The sequence below is a fragment of the Thamnophis elegans genome, chromosome 2, assembly GCF_009769535.1.
Source record: "Thamnophis elegans isolate rThaEle1 chromosome 2, rThaEle1.pri, whole genome shotgun sequence".
NCBI classification, from domain to species: domain Eukaryota; kingdom Metazoa; phylum Chordata; class Lepidosauria; order Squamata; family Colubridae; genus Thamnophis; species Thamnophis elegans.
The window spans coordinates 171,755,611-171,767,160 of NC_045542.1; the positions used below are offsets into that span (position 1 = coordinate 171,755,611).

The 11,550-nt window shown below is 44.4% G+C and overlaps 1 protein-coding gene across 1 annotated transcript; it reads right to left on the reverse strand.

Annotated features, from left to right (window-relative positions):
• Positions 1 to 7,940: 7,940 nt before the first annotated feature.
• Positions 7,941 to 10,454, reverse strand: LOC116503371 (gastrula zinc finger protein XlCGF57.1-like). The gene has a single exon (XM_032209745.1). It carries the CDS (start codon positions 10,351 to 10,353, stop codon positions 8,605 to 8,607), a length of 1,749 nt encoding a protein of 582 aa, XP_032065636.1. The 5' UTR covers positions 10,354 to 10,454; the 3' UTR covers positions 7,941 to 8,604.
• Between the last annotated feature and the right edge of the window lie 1,096 nt (positions 10,455 to 11,550).

Genomic DNA, 11,550 nt, shown 5'->3' on the forward strand with positions numbered 1-11,550 from the left:
CAGCTGATAACTGTCAGATGGCTCTGGCCTCCTCTCTGCCTCCGAAACAGAGCCCTCATCAAAGCCCTCCCCAGATTCCATGACTGGTCCATCTTCCTCCCCAACCTCCTCACTGTCCAAATCTGCTGCCAGCTCTGCTGGCAGGCCACAACAGGTTGTAAGTTGAGGACTTTCACAGGATTCCTCCTGTTTATCAAAAATAAGAGGACTGCCTCAACTAAAATTCTGCAGATATTGTGTGTGTGTGTGTGTGTGTGTATTTTGTTTTATATATAATTCTTGATGTCAGAGAGAAGACTACGTGGAGACTGATATTACTGATACCATGCCCTTGGTATTCAAATTAATTTTCTACCCTGACAATTTACAACATGCAGACTTCAACTCCCAGAATTCCCTAGTGAGCAGAAGATCAGATAAGGGCAAAAGTGGTTTTCAACAAAAAAGAGGAAGGAGAGAGAAGGGCTTTTGTACCAAGATATTTAGTCCCTTGGACATGTCTTTCCTCCCCATTCTCTCTTGGATTTCATTTCCATCAGAATGGAAAAGGCTCTAATGCTGGAAAAAGGTAGAAGGAAATTGAAATTATGGCCTGTAGAAGAGCCGAAGGACCAGTTTAGTGACAGATTATCATGGAGAAAATCATGTGATCACTCAGACCTGACCTTGATAAGCGACGCGATGACTCAGTGGCTAAGACACTTAGCCTGTTGATCAGAAAGGTCGGCAGTTCGAATCCCTAGCGCCGCATAATGGAATGAGCTCCTGTTACTTGTCCCAGCTTCTGCCAACCTAGCAGTTCGAAAGCATGTAAAACATGCAAGTAGGAAAATAGGAACCACCTTTGGTGGGAAGGTAACAGCGTTCTCTGCGCCTTCGGCATTTAGTCATGCCGGCCACATGGCCACAAAATGTCTTCGGACAGAATTGGCTCTTCGGCTTTGAAATGGGGATGAGCACCACCCCCTAGAGTTGGGAACGACTAGCACATATGTGTGAGGGGAACCTTTACTTTTACCTTTTAATCGAATCAAGCATACTGTATTTTTTCAGGGGTAGTTTTACCTCTTGCTTAGGTTAAATATGCAGAATTATCTAGGTCAGGGGTATCAAACTCAAGGCCCGCGGGCCGGATATGGCCCGTGGGGTGCTTAGATCTGGCCCACGGAGCCACCCCTGAAACAGCGAAGGACCGCCCTGCGGTGTCTCTGCCAGCGAAAATGGAGCTTGGGAGGGCTACATGCAGCCCTCCCAAGCTCCGTTTTCACTGGCAAAGGGTTGCAGGAGGCCATCCCAGTTGAAAACAGTGATGAGGAGTCTGTTTTTGCTAGCCGAGCATTTGGGCCGCCACAGGCACCTCCAACAGGAGTGACATCAAGCTGGCCACGCCTACCCCACCCACTCCGAGGTCAACCACGGCCCTGATGCGGCCCTCAATGAAATCGAGTCTGACACCCCTACTCTAGGTGAACATATAACTTGTTCCATGTTGTCTTAAATGCATTGGAAAGTCCAAGTATAAGTTCTGCATCCAAAAAAACCCTCGCCTCATATGATTACGTTTAAATTAATTATCACTAGCATCTTTTTCTCCTATGTTAGTAGAACAAGACTATTCTTTCTTTACTTTCTACATCAAAGACTTAAGTTTTATTAAGGCAGGAATATGTAAAGCTTCAAGTGCCCACATCAGTATGGAAGTCAGAAACATGAAAGGCATCTATGGCACCAAACTTTGTTACGTTCTGGCACATGCTTGCTTTATTTATTTACATTTTTATAGCCACCCATCTCACTAGTGTGAGTCTGAGCAGCTTACAGGTTAAAAACAACAACAAAAAGCCCTTCAAACATATATCAATAAAAATAATTCGAGCAATAAATCGCAAACATAAAAGCACAGAAGAATGCCCTCCGGACTTCACAAGCAATGCAATCACCACGCAGGCTCTTCACAGCCATGCCCTCAGGGACTTTTTAAAGGCCAACAAAGTTGGGATAAAGTTGGCATGGTGGAGGCACAAGAGCACTTACAGCCCTTTCTAAGCAGTTTACAGAGTCAGCCTATTGCCCCCAACAATCTGGGTCCAATTTTACCAACCTTGGAAGGATGGAAGGCTGAGTCAACCTTGAGCCGGTCAGGATTGAACTGCTGGCAGTGGGCAGAGTTAGCCTGCAATACTTCGCTCTAACCACTGCACCACCATGGATATACTATATTTAGCCCTATATTTAACAAGAAAAAACAAATTAAGCCCCAATAGGAGATTACAGGAATAGGATTTCAGACTAGACTGCAAATCCATCCATCCATCCGTCCATCTCCCCACCCACCCCAAAAGAAACCAATGGGGAACCATTCTGTACTGCGGCCAAAAAGACCTGCACAAATACATCCCAGCCAGGGAACTCAAAATTGACTCTGTTAGGGGTATCTCCGTTGGGAGACAGACAGTAGCGTAGCGGAATGTACAGCTAGAGAGAAAGAATGTTGCTAGTAGAAACACACGAATAGAGTTTCAGACACTGCTAGTAGCTTTACTACTGATAATTGCTTCACAAGCAGTGATAGTAGATATTAGTCCAAACACAATTCAAAGAACAAACAATAGCTGACAGTCACAGTTCTCATTCCAGTCATCAAGTCATCAAGCATAGGACAAGCAGAGAGAGAAGAGAGAGCTCTCTTGAGTCATTCTTATAGTAAAGTTAATTACAACTGTTAAGTACATTCACTCATTTAAAGCAACAGCGACCATTTGTTGTTGTATATAGATATATATTGCTTACCCAACACTAGGAGTAAACTCCCAACAGACTTTTCCTCCTCTGCATTTGGCCAGACATTGTTGAATGAAAAGGAGTTCAATCATCACCAGCTCAAGGTTGACTCAGCCTTCCGTCCTTCGAATACATATTGGGGGCAACAGGCTGTCATATAACATCATTGACATGGTGGCGCAGTGGTTAGAATGCAGGATCGAACTGCTGACACTGGACTGAGTTAGCCTGCAATGCTGCATTCTAACCACTGCGCCACTACAGCGATGGTGAATATTACCTCTAACAATTCAAGGTGTGGACTTTGAATGCAGTTGTAGGTAGTCCTTGATTTAGGACCAAAATTGGGATCGGGACCTCTGCACTAAGTGAAGCAGCCCTTAAGTTTCACTCATTTTTACAACCTTTTTTTGCAATGGTCAATAAGCAAATCCAGTTTCTCCCATTGACATCACCTGTTGGAAGTCCTCTGGGAAGGCTACAAATGGCAGTCATGTGACTTAAGATTGCTGCAACTGTCTACAGACACGTCAGTTGCCAAACACCTGCCTGACCATTGTTCTGACCCCCCCTCCGTACGGTGAGTTATGCCAACACAAGATTCCTGCTAGACAATTTATTACAGTAAATTAACACACTGACAAGACTTTGGCACAACCCAGACTTCCATAGATAAGAAATACACACCAGAGCTTCTCCAGCTTTAGTATAATAGTTGAGTCCTGCAAACAGCCTCCTCCCAAAGTCTCTTCTTATGTACTCTCTTGGGAGGAGCTTAATCACAACCACCTGGCCCCAATTATCTTCTATATCTCTGTAGTTGCTGTCGGCGCTTATCTGCCCGTCTTTGCCTGGCGTCCGGGACCAACTCCCTTAGCTCCTCCCCACTGCTACAGGGCCTGACGTCAGGGACAACTCCCTTTGGCTTTCACCGCTGCTCCATGCCTCAGGCGCCTCCTGGGGGCCAACCAGCCTCTCTTGTCCCTGCTCGGAGTCTGAACCCTGTCCAGGGTCCTCCATATCTTCCAGAGCCGACTCATAGGGTCCCTCACTATCGGAGTCTGTTTGCAGCTCCAATGGCTCCTGCTGGGCCACAACAACCATGGAGCCACTGCCATGGCCTGAAATGCAAGAACAGATTGTAAGTCCCTTTTTTTCAGTGGGGTTGATCATTACATGGACGACTGCAAGTAAAGGACTACCTAATTTCCTATTTTGACCTTACCTATTATTTATTGTTTGTGGTATGGATTTCCAGCCCTGGTCTACCTCAAGGGGCTGGCATCTGTCAGAGGGTATCCGTCAGCCTGCATCTTCGCTTTCTTTCAAGCTTGCTAGGTGCTATGGGAATGATGGAGGAGGAGCAATGGGAATTTGGGAGGGGGAGAAGGCAGGAAGTGGAAATGGAATTTCTGAGAATTGATGAGGAGGCCGGGATTCAGAGAGGGCAGTTTGGGTTGTTTAACATCTTCAAGGCCAACTGTATTGGGATCGGCTTGGGTGAAGGAGTGATGCACCTGGACCAGACATGTTTCCAAAACATCTTCCTGGCCGATGATTGAACTCTGGTTGCCTGGCTATTAGGAGTGTTTCTTCACACACATTTTGCTTCAGAGCTTGCCTGAATTTTGCTGCATTCAATTCTTTCCCAGAAAAAAAGTACCTTTTCTCTGAATCTATGGAGTCAAGAGTTTTCTTTGATAGGGATTGATCGGTGGCAGGCCTGACAGTGTCACAAAAGTGTGGGGATGCCAGAAGAGATTTGGCCTTCTTTTGGCAAACTCATGGCCTTCCGAAGGACAACTCAATATACTCATTAAATCAAATCAAATCGGCTTGGTTTCCTTCACTGAAAAATTTGAACTTTTCTGAGGTAACCATCAGGCCAAAATTCGTTTAGTCCCCTTTAATTGTGAAATTGTTCAGGGGTATCGTTGATTTAGGGTAGAACAGGAAACAAGTGATGGGTGTGTAATCCAAGATAAGATAAGAAAGGGAATCAAAATCAACTCCTGGGAATTATGTCCAATCCATCTAAGTTGAAAATTCTGACTTATGATTATCATGCTCAGAGAATCTTGGCATGACTGGAAGGAACCTGGATGGTCTTTGCAGATGTCCATATTATCCTGTGTTTATTTGGATTGTCCTAAAATGAGACACAGCTGGAGAAGTTTATGAGGGATGATATCTAGCTGGCTTTGGTTAATCAGGTCAGACCCCCTCATTTATAATCCACTGAGCAAACAATATGGACTTATCTTATGAAGTCATCAGGTGTTGTGATGTCTCCATACCTACAATGATCAAAATAAGGTAACTAATAGTACTCCCTGTAATACCTTTGTGATAGCAAAAGTTCAACTTTGAAAAAGCGAGAGAGAAAGAGTATTGTTGCTGTAGTGCTGAAGGGAGACTCTGAAAACACCATGGACAGCCAGGAAAAGAAAACAATGGATCGTTGAACAGATCAAGCCAAAGTTCTCACTCAAGACACAACAACCAGGGTTAAATTATCCTACTTTGGACACCTTTTTGAGGAAGGCTTTGAGGCTGGGAAAAGTGGAAAGGAAGAGAATGACAAAGCACCAAGAGGGATGGACTCAGCTTATTATAGTGGAGACAGGTGCAACCATGAAAAACTTGAAAGATCAGGTGTAGAATAATACGATTGTGGAAGAAATCTATATTGTTGCTAAGAATCCACGCCAAGTTGATATCACATAATCATATGAAGTCCCCAAGAACTGAGTTCAACTTGAACAAGATTTAGTTTTGCCCCAAATGTACCGGTAATCCACAACTTACAACAGTTCATTTAGTGATCGCTCAATTGTGATCGTTCAATAGTGATTCAACGTTATCATGGCACTGAAAAGAGTGACTTATGACTGTTTTTCAGAGTTACGACCTTTACCGCATCCCCACGATCACGTGATCAAAATTCAAATGCTTGGCAACTGGTTCATATTCATGACCTTTGAGGATCTTCTGACAAGTGAAGTCAAGGGGGAAGCCAGATTTACTTAACAATCAGATTAGTAACTTATCAACTGCTGTCAGTGATTCACTTAACTGTGGGGAGAAAAGTCATAAAATGGGGCAAAACTCATTTAACAAATGTCTCTCTTAACAACAGAAATTTGGGGCTCCATTGTGGTCATATGTCGAGGACTGCCTGGATATAGGACAGCAGGAGTTTTTCTGAATGTACAAAAAACTATCAATTTCTCCTCTCCTTTCCAGGCTGTGATTGCTCCAACCCTGGAGGTTTTTGAGAAGAGATTGGATAACCATTTGCCTGAAATGTTATAGCATTTCCTGCTTGAGCAGGGGGTTGGACTAGAAGACCTCCAAGGTCCCTTCCAACTGTGGTATTCTGTTAAAGATAAAATTCAGAGACATATCACTACTCAAATACAGCTGCTGACTTATCTAGGCACGTTTCGGTGACCAGGAGAATTTTTACAGCTTTGTCCACCCCCCCCTCCCCCCCACAAATGTTGCTTTTTGAAATGAAGTTTCCTATCTGGCTACAATGAAAAGCACAAAATAGGCTGTCCACGACTTACGACCTCGAGTCCAACATTTTTGTCATTAAGCAAGGCAGCAAATACAGCAATCACTCACCCATTTCAACAACCTTTTCTTGCCACAGTTGTTAAGTGAATGACCAGTTAAGCTAAGTGAAACATTTGGTGAGTTTCGTCCCGTTTTACAACCTTTTGTGCCACCGTTGTTAAGTGAATCACCACCATTGTTCAGTTAGTAAGACTTTTGTTAAGTGAATCTGTCTTCCCCATTGACTTGGCTTGTCAGAAAGTTGCAGAAGGGGATCACATGAACCCAGGACACTGCAACTGTCATAAATATGAGTCAAGCTTAGATCATATGACCATGTGGCTGCTGCAATGGTGATAAGTGTGAAAAAACAGTCACTTTTTAAAAGTGCTGTTGCAATTTCATACGGTCGCTAAGTGAAGTGTTGTAAGTCGAGGACCACTTGTCAACATGGCAGCATTTTCTTGCCTTAGTTCAAACAATTTCACATGTTAATGACAGATGAGCAATATTAAGGATGCCTGGAGCTATTATGCAATGCGGCCACAAGGTGGCAGTAATGTCAAATGGATGGAGACACATTCTTGGGAAAAAGACCAAAAATGGCTGTCTCTAAGTTTCTCACTGGTGCTCCCATGACAATAGTTTCCTCCTTTTTAATATATATATTTGTTGTCATTATGACAGATGTTCTCATGACTTCTCCACTGGTATAACCCCTCTCTCTCTCACACACAAACCTATATTTAAGCCTTACTTAGTTTATGAGCAGCCTTCACAACACTTAAGCATGCAACTGTAGGAAGTTATCACCCAGCCCTCTCCCAGAAAAATGAAATATCCTAGGAAATATTGAAAAGGCAGAATATTTCTCTGGATGTGAAAAGGAAGAAACATGTTTTAAAAGACAGAATAGCTGCCTGCAGCTTCCTCCCCATCCCCCTTTGTCAATGAGCCATTAAAGCCTGAGCTAGTCCACTTTACATAATAAAGAGTTCTCCCCTTCAGCTCCAGAGTGATGGGATTAAGGCATGATAATATCGGCCCTTTACCCAACTCCCCACATGACATCTGAGAACTCAACCAAACCTGGATTCAAAACGCAGCCTAGAGAGTTGTCCCTGCATGGCCCAAGGGAGTCTGACAACCAGAATACAAACTCAAGATCATAATACAAGCTCAAGATCAAAGGCCAGAGAGGGCATAAAACCAGGGACTCAGCTTCTCTTCTTCCCTTTTCCCCCCTTCCCTTCTCTTCTCCACCAGCCATGTGGTCCTGTCCACCATTAAAACCATCTTTCCAAGCAGCCTCCATGTCTCCAGTGTCTTTTTCCCCACTTGGAGCCGAACCCAGAAGGACATTTCTTCCAACACAATGTAAGTCATCTCCTATGTTTGGCTTACATTAAATGTAGTGGTCCTTTTGCTTTGACAAATGAACATTTTTTCCCCATTTTAGGACATGAACATCAACTAGGCCTTTGAGTACTGCCTAATATAAGGGATCCCCAACTCCTGCTCCATGGAATGGCCCCTGCAGCATGCCAGAAATCGGTCTGCGCAAACAAATGAAGCCCCATCCATGAGATGCAGGCAGCACACAAAACCATGACTCCTCTGGTCCGCAGAAAAACCTTCTGCACGGAACCAGTCCCTGGTGCCCAAAAGGTTGGGAGCCTCTGGCCTATTATGATCCCAAATGAAATTTAAAAACAGGAAAATAAACAGAAATGGCAAGGAGTGACTTTCGTACAAGAAGACGTAGTGCAGAAAAGTTTTCAATCATACATGTTCACTCTAACAACTATAGGATGTCTGGACTCCAACCACCCCTAATTCTAATTCTGGGAGTTGGACTCCAGGCATTTTAAAGTTTGAGAAATACTGACCTACAGAATCTTAGCTGAAGTGACTAAGAAACATACTGGAATCATAAATGTTAAATTAGTGAGTTTCTTCAATTTCACTCTTCTCAAGGAAGTCAAGAGGACCTAGACAAAAATGATAGATTTATGATGGTTTAGTTTCTGAGAAATATATAGCTATCCTGCCTTGCTTTGTGCACTTCCGCTTCACATTTGCCTCTTGGGATTTCCTGATGAGATACTGTGCTAAGACAAAAACTCTTATTCCACAAAAAGAATAATTATGGTGCCTTACTCTGCAAATTTTTGGTAAATAATTGCTGGACAAAGGGCATGACAACTTTTGTCCCATTCTGATCACGACTAATAATTTTCTCCTCTTCAAATTCTTGTCGTCTCAAACAATTCCTGATGGGTTTTCCACACTCCAAGTATTCAGTAGTTTCCCCCCTGTGTGAGTCCTCTGATGTCGAATAAGAAGCGTGCTAGAGAAAAAGTTCTTTCCACACTCCAAACATTTGAAGGGTTTTTCCCTGGTGTGACGCCGCTGGTGCTTACTAAGAAGTGATCTCTCACTAAAGCCCTTGCCACACTCTGGGCATTTAAAAGGTTTCTCCCCCGTGTGAGTTCGTTCGTGTCTAATCAGGAGGTTGCTCCAGGTGAAGCTCTTTCCACACTCCAAGCATTTGTAAGGTTTGTCTCCGGTGTGGGTTCTCACATGAGAAATAAGGATGGAGTTGTGACTGAAGCTCTTGCCACACTCCTGGCACTGGAAAGGTTTCTCCCCGGTGTGAATCCTTTTGTGAGAGGTGAGGTGTATGTGCTGACGGAAGCTCCTTCCACAATCCGGGCATTTAAACGGCTTCTCACCCGTGTGAATTCTTCGGTGGGAGGTCAGGTGGATGTGCTGACGAAACCTCTTTCCACACTCCACACATTTAAAGGGTTTCTGTCCCGTGTGCATGCCTTGGTGTGCGGCAAGGATCCCACTCTGACTAAAGCATTTCCCACACTCCTGGCACTTAAAGGGCTTCTCGCCTGTGTGAATCCGTCGATGTGCCATAAGGCTTCTGCTCTGACTGAAGCATTTCCCACACTCTGGACACTTGTACGGTTTCTCCCCCGTGTGGCTTATCTGGTGCCTAATAAGGTTCGTGCTGTCGACGAAGCTCTTGTCGCATTCCAAGCATTTATAGGGTTTCTCCCCGGTGTGGATTCTTTTATGTCGAATGAGTTCAGAGCTGCGACTGAAGCTTTTCTCGCACTCGGGACATTTAAAGGGTTTCTCCCCTGTGTGGGTTCTTTCGTGTCGAACCAGTTCAGAGCTGTGACTGAAGTTCTTTGCGCACAAGAGGCATTTAAATGGCTTCTCTCCTGTGTGGGTCCTTTCGTGCCGAATCAGGTGTGAACTCTGGCTGAAGGTCTTCCCGCACTCTTGGCACCGGAAGGGTTTCTCTCCCGTGTGGGTTCTCTGGTGAGAAGTCAGGTGTATATGTTGACGGAAACTCTTCCCGCACTCCGTACACCGGAAGGGTTTTTCTCCCGTGTGGATTCTCTCATGGGAGGTAAGGTGTATGAGCTGGCGGAACCTCTTCCCGCACTCCAGGCATGGGAAGGGCTTTTGTCCTGTGTGCATGGCTTGGTGCGCCATGAGAATGCCGCTTTGGCTGAAGCACTTCCCGCACTCTGAACATTGATAGGGTTTCTCTCCGGTGTGGCTCCTCTGGTGGGAAGTGAGAATGCCGCTGTTACTGAAACACTTCCCGCACTCCAAGCATTTGTAAGGCTTCTCTCCCGTGTGGCTCCTTTGATGGGAAGTGAGGTTTCTGCTTTGGCTGAAGCTCTTTCCGCACTCGGGGCATTCGTAGGGTTTCTCTCCTGCATGAAGCCTTTTGTGCCTAATCAGTTCGGAGTTCCTACCAAAACTCTTCCCACATTCAAGACATTGAAACGGCTTCTCTCCTGGGTGGGTTTTCCAATGCATGTTCCTATCTGACGTTTCATCCCAACTTTCTACGTAGGAAGAAGCCTCGTGGTTTTTTCCATCTTTTGGGAGGTCTGGGTGGACTGAAATTTCATGGGAACCAATGTCCAAATTAGCGAAAGTTTCATTCCTTTCACCAGTCAGGTTTCCGTTTTCCTTCATGGCCCCTGAATTTCCAAAAGTGTCTTCTACATCTTGGCATGCGTAACTGTTCTCCAGCACAGATTGTGACACTTCTCCATCATTTCTTCTGATCCACACCTGCTCATCTGAAATGAAGAGAAACATCTGATGTAAGTCAAAGTCCAGTTGAGGAATGAGTACAGTCAGCTACTTAAACCAGATAACACACCGTCTGGAAAAAATATATTTAAAGGAACAATCTGCTGTCCAATTCATTAATGCTAGACATGAGTTAACGTTTGCTTGGCAAGAACTCCATCCCAACGTCTGTCCTCACTAGCTTCTTTGAAAGTGTCCACTCTCAAATAATTAGGAAACTTTCTCTATAAAAAACTCAGTATTCGACAAAGGCCCCGATTCCTGGAGGTGAAGTTGGTTCAACCATTTGAAAGGTATAAGGGGCTACACAAGGAAATGTAAGACTATAAAGCTAGTTTTGACAGCCAGTTTGGTTTTGTGACTTAGGCATCAGGCTAGAAAGCAGGAGAATTTGAGTTCAAGCCCCTCCTTAGCCATGACAGCCAGCTGGGTGACTTTGGGCCAGTCACTTTCTCCCAGGCTACTCCGTCCCACAGGGTTGTTGTTGTGGGGAAAATAGGAGGCAGTTGTGTTGGACGTAGTTGCCGCCTTGATTTATTTGTAAAAATAATAAAAGCAGGATACCAATAAGTAAATACAAATTAGATGGATAGATAGATAGATGGATATAGATGGATGGATGGATGGATGGATGGATGGATGGATGGATGGATGGACGGACAGAGATGATAGGTGGATGATGGATGGATGGATGGATAGATGGCTAGATGATTAGAGAGAGATGGATGGATGGATAGATGGATAGATAAATGATTCGATGAGAGAGATGGATGAATGAATGGATGGATGGAAGAATGGATATATGGATAGATGATTAGAGAGAGAGATGGATGAATTGATGGATAGATGGATAGAGGCAGATAGATGATACATGGATGGATGGATAGATGGATAGATGATTAGAGAGATATGGATGAATGGATGGATGGATGGATAGATGTACTTGTACTTGACGCCTCTTCACCCATCGTGGGTATAGGCGACTTCCATGGAAATTTGGCGCCATTGTTTTCGGTCCTGGGCTAGGGTTGTCAGGTGGTGCAGCCAGTCGCTATTATATGATTTTCGGCTAAGATT